General features: G+C 35.1%; 1 protein-coding gene across 2 annotated transcripts in view; it reads left to right on the forward strand.

Annotated features, from left to right (window-relative positions):
- rab11fip4b (RAB11 family interacting protein 4 (class II) b) overlaps positions 1–19,415 on the forward strand; it is a 32,840-nt gene extending 13,425 nt beyond the window's left edge. The window contains exons 5-14 of one of the 2 annotated variants that reach the window (XM_051897052.1): positions 455–490; positions 9,793–9,892; positions 10,674–10,777; positions 11,010–11,150; positions 12,694–12,775; positions 13,790–13,927; positions 14,589–14,747; positions 15,132–15,209; positions 16,497–16,640; positions 17,500–19,415. In XM_051897052.1, coding sequence (XP_051753012.1) covers positions 455–490; positions 9,793–9,892; positions 10,674–10,777; positions 11,010–11,150; positions 12,694–12,775; positions 13,790–13,927; positions 14,589–14,747; positions 15,132–15,209; positions 16,497–16,640; positions 17,500–17,616 — 1,099 coding nt within the window. In that variant the 3' untranslated portion in view covers positions 17,617–19,415. The remainder of the gene's footprint in view (positions 1–454; positions 491–9,792; positions 9,893–10,673; positions 10,778–11,009; positions 11,151–12,693; positions 12,776–13,789; positions 13,928–14,588; positions 14,748–15,131; positions 15,210–16,496; positions 16,641–17,499) is intronic. The other variant, XM_051897053.1, reaches the window with a different exon arrangement.
- Positions 19,416–26,365: the final 6,950 nt, after the last annotated feature.

Consider the following 26,365-nt stretch of genomic DNA (forward strand, 5'->3'; position numbering starts at 1 on the left):
GTGTCCAAAAATGAAATAAAGCCTATGACACTTTCTACTGATAAGGTACAATTTGAGGTCCCATTATTGTTTTAAAAGCTTACTTTTAAAAAAAAAAAAAAGTATTGAAATTAACTGGCATGTCTGTATTTTGATCACATCAGAGCACTTGACCATTTTGACTGTATTCAATTATTGAAATCATATTCAATGTGTATAGTAAATCTTTAACGATTTTTTTAATTTTTACACAATTTTAGCATTGGCTGTATTTGTCAAGGTCAAGCATTCAAAAATATTATTTAATTAAAAATAACTAACCCTCATATGTAAATAAATATATAGTGTTTTACTGAACAGTTGTTAAAAAAAGTTTTGATCAGTATTAAACTGAGAGACTTGCACTATATGTTTGATCTATGTTGTCATTTAATTAGCTGTTTGTTTTCTTTTCTTCCCCCCCCCCCCTCTCCAGCCCGAACAGAAAGATCTCCAGCACTGCATTTGGAAGGTAGGTCACTTCATATCACTCTGCTCTGTGTTTTGTTTGTGTAGTCTATGCTGCTGTTAATAATTAATTGTGCCTGTTTCCAACTCACTCACTGCTTTGACTGTGAGCACCACCTGTGGTTTAATAAGTGTTATATAAAGTTGTGGAGTCATGATATTAATATAAATCTGGCAGGCTAAATCTTTAATCAAAAGGTGAAAACCATTTGTGAAGGAGAGTTGAGAATATGAATGTGTCAATTCTAATCTAATTGAGATGATTTTAGTAAAAGACTCCAAAGTTAAGTAAACTGAAGATTTCACAATAGGGTAAAAAACACAGAGCCGTGGAGCACTGCATAATCAGAATAGAAGTTTGTTCCTCATATCAATGTTTGTGAAATATATAGTGCAATCTGTAATTTGTGATAAAGAACAACAACAAATGTGTATGTTGGTAAAAAAAAATCACATATGTAACCATACATACAGTGTCTCTCATAAGTCTGAATCCTGTTGAAAATTATTCTATTTTATATTTTATATATTCTATTATTCTATTCTATCTATTTTACAGTTTTTTTTTTTTGTTTTTTGTTTTTTTTTGTTTTTTTTTTTAATTGCTTTGGTGCAATTTTCACAAGCAATTGGTACATTTTCATAACTCTTAGTACTAATATCACAACAGATAATCAAAAGTGCACTTTCTTCAAACATTTCAGCATATTTTCAATTGTATTAGTGCAATACACAAAATTACAAAGTATCCTTTTCACTATATAAATTTACTATATAAATGTTTCATTCACAGTAACTGCCTTTCATAAAGCTTATACTCTCAAACTTTTCCATCTCTTTTCATTCAGTTTAATACATTTGTCTATTATTTAATCCAACTGAACTTGATGGTTAATCAGTTAATCATTTGGTACACCTATAGATTTCTATTGATATTGATTCTATAGGCATAGTTTCTATAGAACTTATTTGCAATTTCCGATATGGATAACCAAATGTAATGAATGCTTTTTACATTATAAGCAATTTATCTTAGATGATAACCACAATTTTCAAAGTGCGTGTGTGTGTGTGTGGATCTGGTAAACACTGCATTGTGAACCAAATGTCCCCACAAGGATGGTAAAACCAGTAATTTTAGACTTTTTTTTTTTTTTGGTCCCTATGAGGAAAACAGCTTATAGATTATACAAAATTACATTTTTATAAAATGTAAAAATGTAGAAAGTTATCTGTGATGGGTAGTTTTAGGGGTAGGGGATAGAATATACCGTTTCTACAGTATAAAAATCATTGTCTATGGAAAGTCCCCATAAAACATGGAAACCCAACTTGTGTCCCCATAAAACATGGAAACCCAACAGACTGCATAACATCAGTTTGATCAGAAAAAGGGAGACAGATTGCATAAAATACAGAATTTTACATTATAGTGTGCCATGTGATACTGTAAACAGAGGCATTACCATAGCAGAGACTGCCACATTACTGTAACTCACCCTTCTGTAAAGATCAGCTACAGTATAGATTCTGTCATATGGTACAGTTAGAACATTTACTGTATTGGCAGCAAACTCTGTTCTACTTCACACATTTTGATAACACACTGAATAGATATTACAAACATTATGGATTTTATGTCAATTATGTAATTTAGGTAATGCAAGTATATTTTCTAATGTGGGATCTGTAGCCTGTGTAACTGTAATTATTTTCGCAACAAGAGTGATTTGAAACATGTATCTTACATTGTTTGTTATTGAACTAACTGATTGTTAAAACTACTACACTGAAAGAAGAACATACTGTTGTTTTTCGGTGATTAAACCAAATGTTTTCATTATCCAGCATGATATTTTTCCCCATTGAGATCTGATGTGTTTTCAAAATGTTTTGAGCAGTGTGTGTGTGTGTGTATGTATGTGTGTGTGTGTGTATATATATATATATATATATATATATATATATATATATATATATATAATATATATATATATATATACATATATACATATATATATATATATACATATATATACATACATACAGTGGGTACGGAAAGTATTCAGACCCCCTTAAATTTTTCACTCTTTGTTATATTGCAGCCATTTGCTAAAATCATTTAAGTTCATTTTTTTCCTCATTAATGTACACACAGCACCCCATATTGACAGAAAAACACAGAATTGTTGACATTTTTGCAGATTTATTAAAAAAGAAAAACTGAAATATCACATGGTCCTAAGTATTCAGACCCTTTGCTGTGACACTATTAATTTAACTCAGGTGCTGTCCATTTCTTCTGATCATCCTTGAGATGGTTCTGCACCTTCATTTGAGCCCAGCTGTGTTTGATTATACTGATTGGACTTGATTAGGAAAGCCACGCACCTGTCTATATAAGACCTTACAGCTCACAGTGCATGTCAGAGCAAATGAGAATCATGAGGTCAAAGGAACTGCCTTGTAGCGAAATTGTACAGGTATTTAATTTATAGGTGAAATATATGAATATAATAAATCATAAAGCTTTATGATTAATTATAATACATATACCGACCCAAGAGGGAATTATACATATATTGTGAATTAATTACAACAAATTATAATCAATTACATATATGATTAGTTCTGGTTTAATAATTATTTAGAGAAACTATTAGTTTGTCCAGAAAACCGTTAGCTCATCATAGACTATTATAAAAAGGAAGGTTTTTCTCTGGCCACGAGAAAGACTTCCTATTCTAGCATCAATGCGTAAAGCAAGGATACTGGATCGAAACGTTAAAGTGACCTGGGTTTTGTTGAATGACCAAAAAAACAATCGAGCATGAATAATGTGTTTAATATATGAAAACTACTAATACAGAGGTTATGCGTCTAAATATATATATATATATATATATATATATATATACAGAATATGCACATATATACAAGAGCGGAAGTAAAGACAGGTAAAGAGAGAAGAGAGGTAATCAAAGATTGGCAAATTACAACAGTTAACCCTTTGAGAGCCAGCACAGAAATCAGTTTAAACGAATTTCAAAGAAATTGGTACTTGCATATAGGTTCAAGTCAGTGTGCAGTAGAGTTTCAGTGCGCGTGGCTTGGATTGATTGGTCCTTTCTGAGAGGGTTTCCTCCGGTGGGGTTTTCAAACGAGGTTTAACTGACGAGTAAAATAACCGAGAAGAGAGAGAGAGTCCAAGGAAATGGTCGTCCCGGAAGAAGCTGAGCGTGTGATGAGAGCGCTGTCGCCTGAGGCAGTTCAGGGGCAATCGTGAGACAATCGGGAGACAAAGGAAAAGTTGTGTGTTGGTGCTTTTATGGAAAACCAAGCTAACACACCTCCTTCTTTGAAAACAACCAATAGTCAGGGTGCAATGTTTGGAGGGCAAAGTTTTCTTTGTCTTGTCTCCTGGCTGGATTTGCATAATTTATGAGGTATCAGATAGGAGTGTATTTTCTTCACAGTACCTTTAAAAATAGAACAGTGCATTTTGCAGTTATGTGACATACCTCAGTGAATGAGACGTGAAAAGAGCTTTAAAACGAGACCAAACTTGCCATAAGAAAAGCATATAAAAGAAGTTACAGTTTACAGTCAAATGTAATCGTTAGAAATGACACTAGTACCACTACAATCCTAGCTAAGCTTATACAGTGGGAATAACTATATGCAATTTGACAATATAACGGCAGTTACATTTATATATAATTATATCTTACACATACAAGGCGTTTCTCAATGTCAAGGAAGGATCCTCGGAAGCCAGAATTTCGAGGATGCTACGTCATCGACATCCGTCGAAGGACTGTTCCAATGTTGAGGATCCTCAGAATTTCAAACAAGGACCGAGTCCTTCGTTCGAAAAATATCCCATATACAGGAAAGGATGCATATGTGTAGCCTTCGCGCTCTCAAATCACCCACAATCCTATGCGCGCAGCTTTGTGATCTTGTTCAAAAAATAAAAAAAAAATGTTATATATTTATATTTATATTTATAATGTTATATTATATATAGGCAATATGCTTTCAAATGTAAGTATATTTACGTTACCAAACATTTGTTATAACTGTAGTAAATATGTCAGATAAATAAAGTTTAACGTTTAAATGCCAGTACAAATTACTACCGTATTGATATTATAAATTATACAAATACAAATGACGTTATTGATGGCTAACTGAACCAGACCGTCATTTAACAATTGTTAGCTTGGTTGCCTTTTCACTGACGTAATGACGCAATGACGTGCACTTGCTAGTCTGTTCCATTTACGTGTTCTCCGAATGCTAAAGAGGAGCCTCGCCTAGCCTCTGAAGGAAGTGACTTGGAAGGACCAGTCCTCCCAAGGAAGTATCCTTGACATTGAGAAATGCCTACAGTCTTCAATGCATGTTTGTGTGTCTGTGTGTGTCTGTGTGTGTGTGGTGTGTGTTGGAATGTGATCTGGCACTTAGTCCACATGAGGGGCCCTTTGATGTCCCAAGAGCTAGGAAATGGGGTTCTCTGTTTAACCTCAGAGGGTCCATGAAAGTGCCAAAGTGCTCGTCTTTCTCAGACCGGCCGGGGCCGATGTGAGATTTACAAACACAGTTCAGCATGCTAAAAGCATTCTGAAAATTCCAAAGTTGGTTGGCTAAGACTGATTCTTGTATAGACGCTACAGCCTGAAGAGCTCAGAGACAGAATTGTGGCAAGGCATAGATCTGGCCAAGGTTACAAAAAAATTTCTGCTGCACTTAAGGTTCCTAAGAGCACAGTGGCCTCCATAATCCTTAAATGGAAGACGTTTGGGACGACCAGAACCCTTCCTAGAGCTGGCTGTACGGGCCAAACTAAGCTATCGGGGAAGAAGAGCCTTGGTGAGAGAGGTAAAGAAGAACCCAAAGATCACTGTGGCTGAGCTTCAGAGATGCAGTCGGGAGATGGGAGAAAGTTGTAGAAAGTCAACCATCACTGCAGCCCTCCACCAGTCGGGGCTTTATGGCAGAGTGGCCCGACGGAAGCCTCTCCTCAGTGCAAGACACATGAAAGCCTGCATGGAGTTTGCTAAAGATGGTGAGAAATAAGATTCTCTGGTCTGATGAGACCAAGATAGAACTTTTTGTCCTTAATTCTAAGCGGTATGTGTGGAGAAAACCAGGCACTGCTCATCACCTGTCCAATTCAGTCCCAACAGTGAAGCATGGTGGTGGCAGCATCATGCTGTGGGGGTGTTTTTCAGCTGCAGGGACAGGATGACTGGTTGCAATCGAGGGAAAGATGAATGCGGCCAAGTACAGGGATATCCTGGATGAAAACCTTCTCCAGAGTGCTCAGGACCTCAGACTGGGCTGAAGGTTTACCTTCCAACAAGACAATGACCCTAAGCACACAGCTAAAATAACGAAGGAGTGGCTTCACAACAACTCCGTGACTGTTCTTGAATGGCCCAGCCAGAGCCCTGACTTAAACCCAATTGAGCATCTCTGGAGAGACCTAAAAATGGCTGTCCACCAACGTTTACCATCCAACCGGACAGAACTGGAGAGGATCTGCAAGGAGGAATGGCAGAGGATCCCCAAATCCAGGTGTGAAAAACTTGTTGCATCTTTCCCAAAAAGACTCATGACTGTATTAGATCAAAAGGGTGCTTCTACTAAATACTAAGCAAAAGGTCTGAATACTTAGGACCATGTGATATTTCAGTTTTTCTTTTTTAATAAATCTGTAAAAATGTCAACAATTCTGTGTTTTTCTGTCAATATGGGGTGCTGTGTGTACATTAATGAGGGAAAAAAATGAACTTAAATGATTTTAGTAAATGGCTGCAATATAACAAAGAGTGAAAAATTTAAGGGGGTCTGAATACTTTCCGTACCCACTGTGTGTATATATATATATATATGTATATGTGTGTGTGTAATATACAGGTGCTGGTCATATAATTACAATATCGTGAAAAAGTTCATTTTTTTTATTGTAAATTATTTAAAAAAATGAAACTTTCATATATTCTAGATTCCCTACATGTAAAGTAAAACATTTCAAAAGTTTTTTTTTTTTAAATTTGTTGATTAGAGCGTACAGCTCATGAAAGTCCAAAATCCAGTATCTCAAAATATTAGAATATTTACATTTGAGTTTCATTAAATGACCATCCCTACAGTATAAATTCCGGGTATCTTTTGTTCTTTGAAACCACACTAATGGGGAAGACTGCTGACTTGGCAATGGTCCAGGAGACAATCATTGACACCCTCCACAAAGAGAGTAAGTCACAGAAGGTCATTACTGAATGGGGTGGCTGTTTACAGAGTGTATATCAAAGCATATTAAATGCAAAGTTGACTGGAAGGAAGAAATTGGGTAGGCAAAGGTGCACAAGCAACAGGGATGACCGCAAGCTTGAGAATACTGTCAAGTAAAGCCAATTCAAACACTTAAGAGAGCTTCACAATGAGTAGAATGAAGCCGGAGTCAGCGCATCAAGAGTCACCACACTCAGACATCTTCAGGAAAAGGACTACCAAGCCACTTCTGAACCAGAGACAACGTCAGAAGCATCTTACCTGGGCTAAGGAGAAAAAGAACTGGACAGTGAACAGTGGTCGAAAGTCCTCTTTTCAGATAAAAGTAAATTTTGCATTTCATGTTGAAATCATGGTCCCAGAGTATGAAGGAAGACTGGAGAGGCACAGAATCCAAGCTGCTTGAAGTCTAGTGTGAAGTTTCTGAAGTCAATAATGATTTGGGGGGGCCGTGACGTCTGCTGGTGTTGGTCCATTGTGTTTTATCAAGTGCAGAGTCAATGCAGCCATCTTCCAGGAGATTTTGGAGCACTTTATGCTTCCATCTGCTGACAAGCTTTATGGAGATGCTGATTTCCTTTTCCAGCAGGACTTTAGCACCTGCCCACAGTGCAAAAACCACTTCCAAGTGGTTTGCTGAGCATGATATTACTGTGCTTTATTGGCCAGCCAATATGCCTGACCTGAATCTATGGGATATTTTCAAGAGAAAGATGAGAAACAGTCGATCCAACAATATACAGATGATCTGAAGGCTCAATAGTGCCTCAGCAGTGCCACAGGCTGATCACTTCCATGCCACACTTCAGTGATGCTGTAATTTGTGCTAGGAGCAAGTCATTTGCTGTAATATGTCCTGCCGATCAAGTATTGAGTGCACAAAAGAACATACTTTAAAGAACTTGAACTTTTCTGTTTTGCAAATCCATTTTTTGATTGATCTTAGGAAATATTCTAATATTTTGAAATACTGGATTTTGGACTTTCATGAGCTGTACGCTCTAATCATCAAAATTTAAAAAAAAAACTTTTGAAATGTTTTACTTTACATGTAGGGAATCTAGAATATATGAAAGTTTCATTTTTAAAAATAATTTATAATAAAAAAATGAACTTTTTGATGATATTCTAATTATATGACCAGCACCTGTATATATCTCATACAAGAGAGATCATCCAAAATGCATGCTATTTTTTATTTAGCACTGTCCTGAGTAAGATATTTTACATGAAAGATGTTTACATATAGTCTACAAGACAAAAAAATAGCTGAATTTATTAAAATAACCCTGAGGTATCAGTTGTCAATGTTTGGAAACCATTGGTTCTTAATACTGTGTGGTTACCTGGATGATCTACGACTGTTGTTGTTGTTGTTGTTGTTGTTTGTTTTGTGATGGTTGTTTATGAGTCCCTTGTTTGTTCTGAGCAGTTAAACTGCCCAGTGTTCTTCAGAAAAATCCTCCAGGTCCTGCGGATCCATCTTGATGCATTAAGGGGGGTAAAAACGTTTTGAATTTGAAGATCAAGGTAAATTGTACTTAATTTGTCTTCCGGGAAACATGCAAGTATCTTCTGTTGCTTCCGAAGGGCAGTACTAAATGGAAAAAAAAAATATTTCAACAAAAAAAGAAAAATTTGGACATCTTAATCCTGTTCAAAAGTTTTCACCCCCCGGCTTAATGCATCATGTTTCCTTCTGGAGCATCAGTGAATGTTTGAACTTGTTTTAATAGTTGTGTTTGAGTCCCCCATTTATCCTCAGTGGGTCTCAAGATGGCTCTCAAAATCATACAGTCACTGCTGGAAAGGGTTCAAATATACAAAAAAAATCCTTGGAAACTGAAAAATCCGCAGGACCTGGAGGATTTTCTTAAGAATACTGGGAAGTTTAACTGCTCAGAACAAACAAGGGTATTAAAAACCAATGGTTCCCAAACTTTTGAACGGGGTTATTTTAATAAACTCAGCTATTGTTTTTGTCTTGTGGACTATATGTAAACATCTTTTATGTAAAATATCTTACTCAGGACAGTACTAAATAAAAAATAACATGCATTTTGTATGATCTCTCTTATTTTGTTAAAATTATTCACATTTTCACAGATTCTGCAAGTGGTTCCCATACTTTTTCAGATCTCGTGTTTAATTGTAAGAATCTGATCAAATGTTGCGTGGGAGTGTAAACACTGGGTGGCGAAATTGTGTGGGTGAATAGCAGTTTTTCTTGTCCCTTTGGCAACCAGTCTCCTACTCTAAATCACAGTGACAAGATGAAAATGGCCTGCCACAGCTGACCTGAGTGTAAGACAGAGAGAGAATGCAGAGCTAGAGAGAGAGAGACCAATGTGTGTAATTTATATAATGTATTTTCATGTGTGAAGTCATTGCTTTAATGAGAGTGACAGAAATAAAACAAAGTGACAACAAAGACCTGACTCTGCAGAAGTGTTACGTGAATGTGTATTTGTATACACACACAAGATTACGGCTCTCAGAGACTAATGCAAGTGGGACAAGAGAATAGTGTACATGCCTGCGCATGCGCTTGTGTCTTTTAGACAAGTGCTTTTTGGTTCTGTGTGGGTGGGTCGACTGGATTGGGCACTGCACCAGCTCTCACAATGCCTCTATTGGTCAGTGCCTTCTCTCCTTCGAAACTGCAGTGCTCCTAAAGATGCATAGGCATTGAATGTAGATTCATAGAACAGATGAGTGGTGGTCCGCTGCAGTGATGCAGCATGGGTAGCGTAGTTTGCAAGTACTGATGCTGCATTGTAGTCCAGTCCATCCATAGAACTGAGCAGAGAGGTAAGTGGGACATCCCTCTTGCAAAATATAGCTGTCAGCATGGGATCTGAATGCTGAGGGTGCACAAAATGAACTGGTGTGATGTGTGATGAATCGAAATTTATCGCGTTATAATATCTTATTGTGATGCATGACAGTATTCTATGATTAAATTGTTCCTGTTTTTGTTTTGTGTGCATGTGGGTCCAACAGGCAGCTGCTGCACAACAGTAACCTCAGCAGTAGTAACGGCAGCACAGAGGATTTGTTCCATGACAGCATTGACTCCTGTGAATTAGACATTACTGAGAAGGTAAAATCCCCTCACAGCACACTCATCTACTTCTTGAACATAGTCCTGTGAAAACTGCATCACCAGTGCTGACTATCTTTGGAGTGTCTTTTTAAATACACGCTTAGTCCTGACCTCTGCTCAGGAAATCACATCCGTACGTGTAAGCTGCTTAATACAGGGGGTTAAATGGGTCCAGATGATGCTGATGACTTAAAATAATGTTTTGATAACATTAAAGTGCAACGCTGAAGAAACACCCAAATGCAGACAAAATCAAATTTTTTCTGCTTTTCAATTGCCTTTGTGTATAGATATTAGTATTTTACCCTCCTCCCAAACACAGACTTTTGAGCTTAAAATATCAAAATCTTTTATAAAATTAAAACATCATTTTAACCACAGAATGCTATTAAATACAGTATTTAAGTTCAAGATGTAATGCAAATAACATTGTGGTGGAAATTGTGGATTATGAAGTTTCACCAAAAAAAAAAAAAAGACAGAATTCAGCTGTGATGCACTGTTGGACTTTGTTAGTAGTTAAAATTAACTAGTGTGTAAAAAGTGAGTGTGTAAAAAGTGAGTTTATTTTCTAAATGTCTACAGGGTCAAATGTGCTCACAGTTGAAAAGTCAATTTTATACACACAAACACTTTTAAAACCTTTAACCTGCACTGTTGTTGCAAAACCTTTTTCACTGTCATGCTTCGGTGCTGATTGTCATTCAGACTAGACTGGTTCAGAAACTGCCTCTGAGAGTGATGGTGAGATTTAAATTCATTGTTGTTTCCTACACAGGTAAGTTACTTGGACAAGAAAGTGACAGAGCTGGAAAGTGAGATTCTGATGAATGGGGATGTGAAGTCCAAGCTGAAACAGGAAAACATACAGTTGGTCCACAGGTAAATTGCTAGTCAAGCTCCACCAACCCACGCAAAGTTCATTTCATTGGAACTGTTATATGGATATGTGTTTGCATATTTGTCTCTTTAAAGAGCAGATTATTTCCACTAGCAAAACTTTCCCTGAAAATAGTCCTAGCAAAAGTTTTGCATTTGCTAAATGGTAAGGTCAAAGTGGGTCTCAGCAGGTCTTATAAATTTCATGTTAATGATGAGGACTGTGCTTCAACAGGATTCACGAGTTGGAGGAGCAGCTAAAAGACCAGGAGACCAGAGCAGAGTCCATGATGGAGGAGGAGCTCAGGAGACACAGGGAGGCCTACAGTCGACTGGAGAAAGACAAGAACACACAGATAGAGCTGCTTAAAAATCGGTGAGAGACAAAAATAACATTGCAGCACAATGTGAATTGTAATTGCAAAACTGCCATTTTTTTCTTTAGCATTTTGAGTCTTGTAAGATAATTTGTTATTCCAGTAAACATTTTTTAAAAATCTTTAAAAGGTCAATTAACATAAATCTAACTAAACTTAGTGAGGTTTACAGTACAGATCAAAAGTTTGGAAAAATTAAGTCTCTTATGCCAACCAAGGGCATATTTATTTGATTAAAAAAAAAACAAAAAGAAAAAAACAGCAGTATTGTGAAATATTACTATTTAAAATAACTGTTTTCCATTTTAATACATTTTAAAAATGTAATCAGTTACATTGGCAAAGCTGAATTACAGCATCATTACTCCAGTCTTCAATGTCACATGATCCTTCAGAAATCATTCTCATATGCTGCGTTGGTGGTAGTTATTATCAATTATTATTGGTATTCTATTAATAATGGTTCTTATTATCAAAGCAGAAAATAGTTTTTCTACTTAATATTTTTGTGGAAATCATGATACTTTTTTTCAGGATTCTTTGAATAAAAAGTAAAAAAAAAAAAAAAAAAAAAAATATTTGAAATAGAAATCTTTTGTAACATTAAAATGTCTTTACTGTCATGTTTGATCAATTCATTCTCGCTAAATAAAAGTATTTTGTATTAGTTTTTTTTTTTTACTCTGCTTAAAAAAATCTTACTTATACCAAACTTTGAATTATAAATAAAAAAAAAATAGAAAAAAAGTTATTTTGAAATGGTTAAATATTTTTTAATGTAATAATATTTCACCATCATACTGTTTTTACTGTATTTTTGATCAAATAAATGCAGCCTTGGTGAGCAGAAGAGACTTCTTTCAAAAACATTAAAAAATATTAATTATTTCAAACTTGTAACCTATATATATATATATATATATATATATATATATAATATATATATAATTATATATATATATATATATATATATATATATATATATATATATATATATATATATATATATATATATATATATGTATATATATATATATATATACATTAACCTATACTATAGGATAACAAAAATAAACTTAATTCTATGTTTTAAAAACAAATCTTATATAATTTTGCTTATAAAGTAAATGTCTAAAAATACTAACTAATACTATTATTTTTTTCATGCAGTAAATACAATAACACTTTTAAATTATTTTTTACTATAATTTATTTTTTAAATTATTACCTCATTTAGAGTTTTGACATATTCGCCTAGGCAGTGGTTTTACATTCCACTGTCCTGCTATTTCAGCTTTTTTAAACACTCTTTCTAGGAGGTCTTCCTGTATTATTGCACTTTTATTATGAAGCATGGTCCTTCATAAGGGTGTTAGACAGAAGAGCAACACAATTGAGCCACTGAAGGGACCATTACATTTTATCTAGAAACCTGAGATCTTGATTCCCAGAACTATTGTGCAGTGGACGTGGACGGACACTTTTATTATTAGTAGTATGATGGACTAAATATTTTCTTTTTTTTTTTTTTCCACCGGCAGAGTACATCAGCTAGAGGAGGAAAATGGAGACATGGCAATGAACATGAACAGACTAAAATCCCAGACAGAGAAGCTGGATGAGGTGGGATAGCTTAGACATACTCTGATTTCAAGTTTAGGTTAAAGGAAATGTAAATGAGGAAGAATCAAAGCTTGTAATGGTACTGCTTTATTTAAAGGTAACCTATGTCACTTTTTTTTTTTTTTTTTTTTTTTTTTTTTTTTTTCAAAACTAACAAAATTTAAATAAGAAGTCAATACATCATCAATATGTATTTAAATCATTTAATATTTCTATATTCAAAACTTTCTATTTAAAACATTAATCTCATAACATAGTTATCATGAACTTAAATGCATCCATGCCACTTCTGAGCCTCATTAAACAGTCTGTAAATATACCTCAATGCCACTTTTTTTGTTCTTCTGGCCACCTCTGCAGTGCAAAGATAAATTTTGTTGATACATCATTTGATTAGTAACTTATTCTTCCTGATTGTGTCATCTTATTCAACTCAATTTATAAATATAAATTTATGAATTTTTGACTGTTCCAAAATTTTTAAAATTGTTTTATGAGCAGTAGGATTTTTAGTTATGAGAAGAAGCATATTCATCCACACAGTCACGCAGAGCTGATGCACAACCAATACAGTGTTCTTCTGCAAAATGCGTGCAGTTTTGTTTTTTAACTGCTAGAGGGCAAAAAGTTAAATAGTGTACCTTTAAATGTTTAGAACAGAATTTGTTCCTAACACAAGTTTTGGCTTGTAAAGCCATCTGACAGTGCTTACTCTTGCAAACTGATGAAAGCTGTCTTGCCAATTTTAGAGGATCTGAGCTGATATGAATTTTAAAGAAATATTCGAAAATATTGTGTTTGTATGTTGGTTAGAATTTGACCAGCTTGAGCAAAAAGGTTTTGCTAACTTAATTGCCAACTTATTATTAAATCAGACTTATTCTTAAATGTTTTATTTAGCGATCTCCAAAAAAAAAAAAAAAAAAAAAGACCAAATAGGGATTTTAAAAAAAATGACAAGTAATTGTCCAAATTGACTGTACACCTGCTTATTTTCCGTTTGTGCTTGTGAAGGAGAGGCAGCGGATGACAGATAAGCTGGAGGATACGAGCCTGCGGTTGAAGGATGAGATGGATCTGTACAAGAAGATGATGGACAAGCTACGACAGAATAGAAATGAGTTTCAGAAGGAAAGAAATACCATGCAGGAGGTAAGACCATGTTCTAAAATGTGCTTATTTTCTGACACTGATTAAAACTGACAAAATTTTTGGCAACTTTTGATTTATAGAAAATCCCATAGAAGCTTATTTAAAGATTGTGATAATTGGGATTTTTGCCTATTTTGACCAGTGGGATTTTGAACAGTTGGCAATAGTCACTAAAGTTTCCAGTAATAGATTTGAGAAAACTCTGTAAAAATGGGAGTGATTTAAACACAGTCTCATTATTCAGCAAGCTGTCAAGAGCTCTTCCTAAGCTTTTATATCTACTTTTATGCTGGCTGGTTTTTAAAATGTATATAGTCACCCAAATATATTTACAGATAGAAAAAGAGTGGTAGAGTCTTGGCCATCTTTAGTTGCCCTCAGACTTAAACGGGTTGTGTACTTAAAAACAACAATTGAACATAGTCAGAAAAGTCAGAGATAAATTTACACAAACTTAAAGAAGACTCAGGAGCAAATTCTATTTTTTATAATTTTGAAATTAATAGATTTAGTCCAGAATTACCTTCTTCTTATTCTGTCCATAGACTATACAGCAATCCTGCCCTTGACTACATATAAAACACAAGTGTTCTCAGTTCAGTAGCTTAGTGCTTTTGAAGTTATTTTCAAAAGTGTATTTTCTGTTCCACTTCTGTTTCAGCTGATTGAGGACCTTCGGCGAGAGCTGGAGCACCTCCAGGTATACAAGCTGGAGGCAGAACGAATGGGGCGTGTTCGCAGACCTTCCATTAGCCTATCAGAATACAGCACTCGAACGCGTGAGAGTGAGTTGGAACAGGAGGTCAAGAGACTAAAACAGGTGAGAGACATGGAAAGCTGCTCAATCTCTCAGCCTGTATATTTCCTATGGCCTTGACTACGGTAGTCCCACATAGTCAGATCTTTGATGAAACATAATGAGTACAAATTATTTCACATTTTCACATGAAACTATGCCTACTTTTTAAAAAAAAAATTAAAGAATTATTTACTTTTTATTTGTGTTATTACTTTATTTAGTGTTTAATTTAAATGTGATTTTAACTGAAACAGTGCCTCCTCCTGTGAAGGCTGTCAGCTTCATTCTCTTTAGGCAGTCTCCACTTTTTGTTAAAAAAAACACACCAGACAACAGTAATCTTTTTTCAAGTCTTTCTTTGTCTTTTTCTGTCTCTTCATCTTTTTTTACTGTGTGTGTATGCAGAGAAGTGTTTCCAAGGACATGCCCTTTGACCTTCAGCAGCTTGTGTCTGCTCGGGCACGACTCTTTCCGAGTCTGATGGTAAACTGTAATTCTTGAGAAGACTTAATATCATCTCATTAACCACTAATGTGTTCATTCACAAGAAGTCTATTTTCAGATTATCTGCCAGTCTTCTCACCTAACATCTAATACAGTTTTTTTTGTAGGTTGTAGATTTCGTAGTTCCATGTTGCTGTCAAAAGAAAAGGATTATTAGACAATGTCACAAAAGTGCTGATGTACTGAATATCAAGAATATCACCTTGTGCCTAAAGCAGAATCACAGGGCATATTGCTCAAAGCTTTCTGTTTTCACACCACTCTAATTTTCCATTTCCAGCTCCCCACTGATGCTCCAACCTTCAAGTAACCACTCTTCACCCATGCAAAATCACACAACTCTTACTGTGGAGTGATATAAATAATGAAATATCCCACTGCTATTATACTAAAAATGAGCACTCTTAAGCCTCGTTTCTACCAAAATTTCCCGGAACAGTTTGTCCCAGGAACTTTTTTTCAAGGAATATTTTTTCCCCCAGACCCGTTACTGTCTGCATTTCCATCGCAGTCTTAAGTACCGTGAGGATTAGTCCGGTGACGTAGGACTGCAAGTGTCTTTCCACTTCTCACTGGATTTCGTCCTCCGCGTATAAGCTTAATAAAGCCTGAACCTCATCGTTGGTCCATCATTGGCGCGAACGCAGCATAACACAGCATCCGCTTGGTGTGTTTATGTTTGGTGCTGCTGTGCTAGTGTTGCTGTGATAGACGAGATGTGTACAGTGACGTAAGACCTGGCTCTGTGCTGGCTCTCTAGCCCATGGAAAGGCAAACCAGTTCTTAGAAGGCTCGTCAGTTGAACCAACTCCGAACTAGCACCTGGTTCGTGCTGGTGGAAAAGGGGTAACTGACTACCATCCCAAAGTCCCTAGTTCCTGGGTAAAGTTCCTGTGGTGGAAACACGGCTTTGGACACTGCTTGGCCAATCAAAATGGAGGGATTAGAACCAGTTGTGCTATTAACTAATATAGCTGTTGCATATTGTGAAAATGAAGATTAAATAGTAGTATTACATTTAGTGTATGGCTGTTATAAGAATGTGATCTGATAATTTTTCCAATCTACATTCATACATTCAAACACCTCATTCCAGATTATCATCATCTACAGGCTACTGCTTTCTGTTTGCCAGCAGAAGCTGGTCTAACCAACTTCTCTTGTTTCAGTCAACTAGGCCACAATGAAAAAAGGAAAAGCAAAATGACTCTTGGAACATCTTTCTGGGCTAATTGTAACACCATCCTCTTTCCTTTTCCATTATAGGAGAACCAAAAATTGAGAGAACAGAACGAAGATCTAAATGGTCAGCTTCTCAGTCTGAGCCTCCATGAGGCCAAAAACCTGTTTGCCACACAGACAAAAGCACAGTCTCTGGCCATGGAGATTGATCATGCCTCCCGTGACCAGGTAAGAGAAATGCATAACCTTGATCTGCTGATAAAATTGGAACATCCTAGAGGAAGTTTGTAAAAGAAAACGCAACTTTAATATGTACGCGTGGACAAGAGAACAATATGAAGGGGGGAGTTGGGTCTTTTTATTTAAAGAAATTAAATAATTAAAGGGTTAATGGGGATTTAAGGGAATAAAGAAAAAGAAATAAGAACGGTAAAAAGTTCCAGGTTTAATGGTAACCTAGTTGTGAAGTAATCCATTTAAATTCTTTGCATATAATATTTTATTTAAAAATATGCACACATTGACTCTTATTTGAAAGTTTAATGTCAAAAATGCAAAATGTTTCATCTTGTCACATTCAGTTATGAATGACATGGATCATGTAAATGATAGCATATTTTCAATTAAAAATAGTGAAATTCCATAAAAAAAAAAAAGTTGAGTAGTTTGCATCACCGTATGTTACTGTGGGTCGTTGAACATATCTATTGTAAAACAGTGGTCAAATATTAAATGTTTAGCTATTTACATCTTACCATTACCTTATTTGATCTGATTGGCCATCATTTTGACATTCATGAGCCCTGCATTACACCGCTGAGGCAGACCAGCCTAAAAAATTAAACTTTTAACTTAACTTTTAACTTTTATGGTGGTTACAGCCATAATATTTACTGTAAACAAAGGAACTTAAAGGAGTAGTTCACCTAAAAAGGAAAATTGTGAGTAGTTCTCAAATTTCAGTCAAAATCTTCAATTTTTGGTAACCTTTCCATTTAATTTGAAGCTCATAATAAATTGACAGTTTTTAGAGACCTATACAATCAACCAGTTCAATATCATTCTAACACTGTTTTGATTCCCACAGTTGATGGAAGCCCTCAAGGAACAAGAGGAGATCAACTTCCGTCTAAGGCAATACATGGACAAGATCATTTTATCCATTCTGGACCACAACCCATCTATTCTGGAAATCAAAAACTAAAAACCTGTCATAAGCTGTTTAGAAACAGAGGATCTAGAGCTCCCCCTGAGGTAGCACTGGACCTTAAATGACTTGTGCCTCTAAATGCACAATAACTACAATATGCTGGTGTTTTGTGCACCTATTTCATGTTACAAAAATCTAAAATATACTGGTGAAATATTCATGCACTTTTAAAGGGCATTTTTGCGGCTCTGTACGACACAAGGGAGTTTTCACTGGAATGGCATTATGGGTAGGGTACTGAATTGCACCAACTAATATGTGAATATTTTAGCACTGGGTGTTCACGCAGTGTATTGCGTTATGGATTGTTGATGTTTGCTGAGTTTGCACTGGAATGTGATGATAAAGGGTGATTGATTGAAAAAGAAAAACTTATTTAATGGCCATCAGAGCTTGTCCCATTCAGAGTTGCTGTATCTGATGAGAGGAAAGAGATTTTTGTAGGTGCATATGTAATGATTTTGGTAAGAGAAGGTTATTTTGACCGACTTCCTATTATATGGCATGTGAAGGAAAGAGGTAAGGAGAGACAAATGAGAAAAATAGAGGAGAGGTAATCAGAGCTGGAAATGGAACTTGATAACACTGCCTGTTGTAAAAGAAATCCATTTTAGATGAGGGCAATGCTCTAGTTTGTGTTTGCAATATAAGGTTGAGATGTTTATTCTGACAATAAGCCGTACGTGCTTCAAAAATGAGTAAAAATGCAGGTGGTTGAATGTAACTGTCATTGTGAATGAATGTACAAAACAAGTAGTATTTCAGGTTATTTACAGGCTTTAGCATAATAGTTTAAGACCTGTCTGTTCATCAGCTGAATTATGTTCTTAATGGCCTTAAAGGAACTTGCACTTGTTCTTCCAAACTAAAATATTTAATATTAAGTTAATAATTTCAGATGCAACAATCTCATGATTTTCTATAATGTGCAAATGTGATGGGTAACTTACAAATACAAATAAACATGTAAATGATGCAGGTCTACGTGAACACAGACAACTATGAAATTTGTGTCCACATCCAAGGGGGGTTTCATATTTGGTATTTGAGCTTTTTGAATGGTAAACAAGTCTTAAATTTTTTTAGAGCAGAGTAAAATTACAAGCCCACCCCCCAGGCCTACATTTGAATATATTATGCGATCCTGAAAATGTTATTGTACACATTTTCTCATCATGTCTCCCTTTTCACTCACTAGTAGACCTATTTTTTTTGTTCAGTCACACATTAAATAATTACTGAGCTATATTACACTTTATATGTGCTATGTGTGGGATTTTAGCAACTTGTAAATGATGTAAAAAAATCTTTTTTTACTCTATGTGCCACTCATTGCTTTTACATTATCTCTTGCTTTATTTTGTAAGTACTTTAGGCGTGGAAACACCATGACTACTATCTGATTATTTCTCATTCTCTTTATACATTTATAAACGAGGTGCTGGAAATAAAGACAGTATTAGGTTGGTTTGTTTGTGAGAGAGCAGACTGGGTCAACTACTCATGATGTCAAAACATGCTGAATGGTAACACAAACACATGCACATACACTTTTATCCAGAAAGGGATATGTACACTTGCACAAAATGTATACCAATTGAATAATAGACTGGTCTCAAATGCCTTAGCAATACTTATGACTGTAATGGGCTTATTTCTGTTTCAGATGTCTGTTAATCCCTATGATTAAGATGTGCATACAGGCTTTTTACTTTTGCATGTCAGGAGTTACTGAACTGTAACATGAGAAACTAACAGACTGAACTTTTAAAATAAAACAATACAGAATTCCATATTTGTGACTGAAAGGGTTTGGTATATATTGCATGACCCTGTATTCAAGACTGATGCAAATAGAAACAACAATAAGAGAGGTTTATATAATATGTAAATTAGATTTATGAATCTCATAATTGGTGTACATGTGTAAAGACAAGAACAAGAGAAACAAGTTATATCGATGATACATATGATACAATGTATATATTCCAATAAAAACTCATCACATACAAGGAAAAGATATATATATATATATTTGGTTTATCTTAACAATATCAGAGGGCAGTTTCATAAAACTCTAAGAAAAGCGAGGATTAAACTCCAACACCTGATTTGAATGAGCCTAACAAATAAGTTGGGGCTGAAGCGGTTTCATAAAAGGTAATTGAAGTTCACGCAATCCCGCTAATTTGATCCAGGTTTACCTAGTCAAGATAATTGCGCGTGCACGCTTTTCTTAAGCAGCCCTAGTGGTCGATCATGGATCAAATCGATCATACATTTTGTGCAATTACTTATTTTAACTGTTAATTTTGTGATTTTTAACTTCTGCTTTTTTGCTTTTCTGCATTTTTTTTAGATTGTAATGTTCTAACGTTCTTCTAATAACCATAAAAGGTACTACAGCTGCCAAACAAAACCAGAGAGAAATGTTTTCATATATATATATATATGAGACCAGAGTATAGACCTCCCAGAGGTCTATATTTAGTAAATATGGGCTGTGGAAAAGGCTAGCTGACTTTATTGTGCTTTGACTACAGTAGGTAGTTCTAGTATGGACAGTAACCAAGCATGTCACTTCTGCAGGCTGCATATTACTCTGTAACTCTTTTCATAGCTTTTGCTGCCTCTGAGATACTTGCTTGGTATTTCTCCTACTGTTTGTCTAACAAAAAAATCACTCATCACTAAATGAAAGCTTAAAATGAAGGTCTGATTATTTGAAGGTCTGATTATTTCAGGGGCCTTGTCACAGGTCCATTGATTTTGAATTTCTGTGTTACTTTTGATATATTTTCACACTTAAAACAATGATTTGGTAATCATCTTTTACCACTGTCCTCTTTTGTGCTAAGAAATAAGTCTCCTGACAGTTCTCTCATAAGTGGTTCCATTTTTGTCAGTATTAAGTCTGAGAATGATTCAGTAGCTATATAACACTTAATTTTTAAGAAATAACTTCTCTTTAAATGTTTTGGTTCATCATACTTAAGTTTTGATCAAAAATTGCCTTAAACTTACACCGATCTTTTTTTAAAATTTAGCTCTGTTTAATAAATGGGTGTACTCATTTTTGCAACACAACATTTTATCACTTTGATAAGAAAATCTTATTTTCCTGAATAATTTTGACATGCTTCTTTGGTAATTGATCAAGCAGACTTGCTGGAACATTATATCTCTATAGAACCCTAACATTGCTTCTATGTAAAGAGTAATTGCTGAATTTAAGTTTCAGAGAGGGTGTACTCATTTATGCTATATATATATATATATTGGACTGATAGTGGTTAATAAAGTCAAATAATTGTATGTGAGAGAGTCAGCTGTAATATCATTGCGTTCCTATTGGTCAGTGTTAGAGGAGCTCTGCTTAGCCTGACAGTTAGCCTGCCCCGGACCAGGTTAATTTCCCAGCATAAATTGCCAGAGTAACCGAGTTTGAACTAATTTAAATTTGCTTTATGAAACAGAATTCACTGACAATAAGTGTGACTAACTAAAATAAGCCTGGCTTGTATTCTAATCTTGTTTTATGAAACAGCCCTCTGGTAAATATATAATCAATATTTATATATATTTAATCGGCAATTAACTCTGCAATCCTGAGTCGGGCATGACAGCTCTAGCTTAATGCTCCAGTCGCATTATAGCCATCTTCATATTAGTAATCAAAGAATATTAAAAGTGTCCGAGTTCAGAGAGACGTCTTGACTTGCCATAATGTGGCAAGAATGAACGAGCGTTTCAGAGCCTACAGATTGCCGCCTTATCGTGTAGTGTTTGGTTTGACCATCAGAGGGCGCTGTTAGCAGTTTCAATTCGTATTAGCTTGATCATCGCACTAGTTTTTCCGGAGTAAAATGGACCAGATTGAATGCCGGCATAACCATCATCATCCTGTCATTGATAACGAGCGAAAGTTTGACGGGAAAGAGGGCGCCGCCGTGAGTTTCTCAGTCTCAATCTGTATAGTTCATGGCCTGGTTTCACAGACAGTGCTTAGATTAAGCCAGTATTAGGCTTTAGTTCATATATTTAAGTAGCTTTTTATAAACGTCTCAGGAAAAAAAAAAAAAAAAAAAAAAAAACATTACTGGTGTGCATCTTGAGACAAAACAATGGCAATGACATAAGATGCAAGTTTCTTTTAGTTAAAACAGCTCAAATATATATTAGAGTCTAAAACATTAAAATTTGGTAAGGTGAGGACAACTAGTTAATTTTGAGGTATCAAAACAAAAATGAATGACTCCTGTCAGCAAAAATGAAAAATACAATAAATAAACGCTACTTAAAAAAAGCTAATTAATTTAAATTTTAAGCTGCTTAAAATGTATAAAAAACCCCGGTTTTACAGACAAGGCTTAAGCTAGTCCTAGACTAAAATGCATGTTTGAGCTGTTGTAACTGAACGTAACTTGTACTTACAGATCTTAAAATATGTCAGTGCCATTGTTTTGTATCAAGATGCACACCAGTAATGTTTTTTTTTTTTTTTTTTCTAGTGAATGTTTATAAAAGCTACTTAAATTCCCTAATTGAACTAAGGCTTAATCCTGGTTTAGGCTAAGCCCTGTCTGTGAAACTGGGCCTAAATGTCCTAATTTAGCTAAAACCTAATCCTGGCTTAATCTAAGGTAGGCAGGAGTAGGTCTTGGTTAAATTAGGTCGGACATTTAATTAGCTTTTATAAACATGCCTTAGAAAAAAAAATCCCGGTGTGCATCTTGAGACAAAACAATAGCAATGAGTCAGTGACATATTTGAAGATATGTCCCTGCAAGTTGCTTTCAATGAAGACAGCTCGAGCATGCATTTTTAGTCTGGGACTAGGTTTAAGCTTTGTCTTGTGAAACCGTGCACATGTAACTTTTGGTCCTCTAGCGGTTAAAAAGCAAAACTACATGCATTTTGCAAAAGAGCAATGTTTTGTTTGTGCTTCGGCTCTGCATGACTGTGCGGATGAATATGGTTCGCGGCTCCTGTGAACACATGGAAATCCAAAATGATGTCACCTCACCAAAGAATTTGAGTGCTATATTTTATGCTGTTTTGACTAATTGGAAACACTGATATTTTTAAATTAATGACGGAACAAAAGTTGTTATCACTACGATCGCCAGTCTGAAATGGTCAAACAAACGTTTGATATTATTTTTTTATAACTGATATTCTGGCCAAAGAGAGAGAGAGAGAGAGAGAGAGAGAGAGATTATCCTACTGCTCATAAAACATTCACTACAAGGTTTAAGAGATATAACCAGTTTAGATGGAAAGAATCTCAAGCTGACTGACTAGCTAAAGTTGATGTAGTTAATACTCATTAATAGACACGGTACTTCCTTGAAAATAAATTCCAGCACAGCGCTACAACAACGACAACCGATAATAAAATGACCATTTACAATAGACAATGTCTTACAATGAATCCAAGCCATTGTTGATTCTCGTTTTATTGTGAGCTCTGTCGAATTCTCTTTTTGCCAGCTGACTCTTCTCTGTTCAGCGTTTTTTTAAAAGGGTGACTCCCCAGAGGTTCGAGATTTAGCTTGCTCCATGATATGTCAACCTTTCGTTCGTTGCGACAAGTAACCTATGCCACTCCCACACCAATGCACCATACACGTTTCAATGTAGCCGGAGCAACGTGTCTCTATTTACGGATATGACGAGACACGCACGGGCGAGTGACGTAGGTACGCAATTTACCGCGAAACCATCCCAACAGGTCTGAAATATAAACACTTATAATAGGCTTACCATAGTGAATCAGGGTAAGACAAAAACACGTTTTGGAAGAATGATTGATTATGTATTGACTCCTTATTTAAATGTTGTTAATTTTGGACAAAAAAGTTACATATTATACCTTTAATTAGCTACATTAACAAAAAGTTGGGTTAACTCAAGTGCATTTACTCAACGGATTGTGGAAGAGTAAATAAAAATTCAATCTAATCTTGAAATCTACATACAAGGATTATGTTTAAATGGTTTGGTTTGGCCAAGTATTTAACAGTACCAGAATTAAATGTTTATGTGTTGTTTGCTTTCCTCACATTTTTATCATTATAGTATCTGGAGGGAGAACATATCTCTGTGGCCAAGAGGTGAAGAAGAAGAAATGCACCCAAACAAGTGGAGACAAAAAAAAGTAAATAAAACATTTATTCGAATGCCTAACCACAGCATCAAGCCACAGCCCCCTAGTCAGGAAGAGGACTGGGAAAAGGAGTTAGAGGAGATTTCACAACGCATAGAGAAACAGAAACAGCCTCCTTATGGTAATTTCATGTACAAATAATGTTTTATAGAATCTCAGTTTTATAAATTTTGTAATAAACTATTCATATATACTGACTTTCATAGCTGTATTTCTACCACAGATCCTGGAGACGACTTGATTACAGAAGTAAAGGAGATGTTTTATTGTAACGTCCAGAATGGCCCAAGCTCAAACCAGGGACACTACAGCCCAGCAGTTCACCACATTAAACCCGTGAAATGGGTCCGCATTGTTTATACCGTAGTGGCCGACCAGTTTGCCGATGCCGAAGAATAAGGATGTTAGCTCTTTGTATATGTGCTTCCTTACAGAAAAAAAATATTTGAAATGAGTTGGTTTATAATCAACTGAGCTCAGGCCAATGTTGTTTTAAGCACTTTTGTTGTTTTTAGTCACCTCTCAGTATTTAATGTTAATTTATATAGGTATGTTGAGCAAATCATTGCTGAGCATTCAGATTTGCCAATTTATTTCATTCATTCACTTTTGCCAGTTGAAGCCAGTTCATGTTTTAATCTTAGTCTAAGCACAAATTTGAATTTCATTACTGTATATCTATAAAATAATGCATTACAATGTTATGGTTCGTTAAAGCAAAATAACAAGAAGGGATTGTGTTCTTTTCTAGAATTAAGAAACATTAAAGAATGATTGGAACTGAACTGAAAAGGAGCATTTTGTACAATTTGTGTAATGTCACTTCACATGAGTTTCCACTAGGTGGCAATATAGGCTCAATCTTCAGGAAAGATTTGTCCTTGAATTGAGCATTGTTACTTAATGTACATAGTCTTGGTAGATACAGCTCTTCTGATAAAACGATGAACTAAGATGTTGGCTAACTAAGATTCTTCATGGCCAAGATGTTGTCAAAGGTTGTCTGTCTCGAAGTGCTTGCATTGTGATGATGGGTTTGACTTTCTCAACTGTTCTCAACTGACTTGTGTCTCCTCAAGCCCAGTCAGTTAAAGGGGGTTACAGTCACCGCATTGCTTTTCTAGTACGGTGTTGTTATTTGCTTTTACAGACAGATCTCAAATGTCTATATCTAAAAAATAATTGTTTGCTTCAAAGTGCGATTTTCAAATATGGTTTATGAAGTCACGTGAGTAGCCTAATTGGTTGCCAGACATCTCCAAAAAATCCCATTACTTCATTGAATCAAACAATGTCTTTGGATTATTCTCAAATCATTCTGGGAGACATTTATTATTATTATGTTATTTTTATAATTACTTTAAGCTTTTTTTTTTTTTTTTTTTGAAAGAAATAATATTTTTTTAAATTGATCAAAAGTGAATGTAAAGTCAATTTTACAAAATATTTCTAATCCATACTGTACGTATTCTATCTGAACTTTCTATTCATCATCTCCACAGAATTATTTATCAGCACAACTGTTTTCAACAATAAATTTAATAATAATAATAATGTTTCTTCAGCCCCAAATCAGCATATTATAATGATTTCTGAAACATCATGTGACACTGAAGACTGGAGTAATAATGCTGAAAATTCAGCCTTGATCACAGGAATTAATTACATTTTAAAATATATTAAAATAGAAAACAGTTATTATTTTAAATAGTAATATTTCACACTATCAGTGCTTGTGTTGCCTTGTGGAGCTTAAAAGACTTAAAAAAGATCTTACCGGCACCAAACATTAAATGGTAGTTATATGTCAAATAAATTTTCCCAAATTAGACAAATGTAAAGAAAAGTATTTTTACACATGTATTTTGAACACCAAAGAAAATTTAACCTTTAACCATTATTTGACTTGACAGGAGACATCCGAGATGAGTATTAATACAGTAGGCTTCAATGTTATTCTATTCTACTTATTTATTGATCCTCTCACCACATCCTGCCCAGAGATTGCAAACCTTTCTGAGATTTAACATTTTATGTGAACAGCCTCCTCATCATCTCAATTTTGTTTTGTTATGGATGTAAATATCAGACAGTGAGTAACAAGTAATCTAGACCAGTTTTTGTTAAAGAGTTTTCTGTGCTTAAAATGTGTTGCACAGTCAGTTACACAAAAGTTTTGATTTTAACCAATGTTTTTATCTTATCCTCATATCTTACTGGTGTTTAGTGCAGCTGGCTTTTTGGGCAAAAGTGCAATAAAGACTAAATGTCTGAAACATTAGGGGCGTGATGTTTAGAAATACCTGGCAAGTGCAAAGGCATGTTTATTGGTACAATAGTTTATTTCCAAACTCAAATGGACCATAAAATGGTGCAATGCCATTCTTTCATGAACAGCGCAGGCCTTCCAACTAGGCCGGACTTTTTGCACAGTCACGATGGTGCATGTTTCAGATTAAATACAGATTGAATCTATTATAAATGGGTTGTGTGAAGTACTTCTGCTTATGGGCTTTTGTCAGGAGTCTTGTGTGACTTAGATGCCTAAATGAAAAGGTTTGTGTAAGTATCATA

The sequence above is a fragment of the Ctenopharyngodon idella genome, chromosome 6 (assembly GCF_019924925.1).
Source record: "Ctenopharyngodon idella isolate HZGC_01 chromosome 6, HZGC01, whole genome shotgun sequence".
NCBI lineage: Eukaryota > Metazoa > Chordata > Actinopteri > Cypriniformes > Xenocyprididae > Ctenopharyngodon > Ctenopharyngodon idella.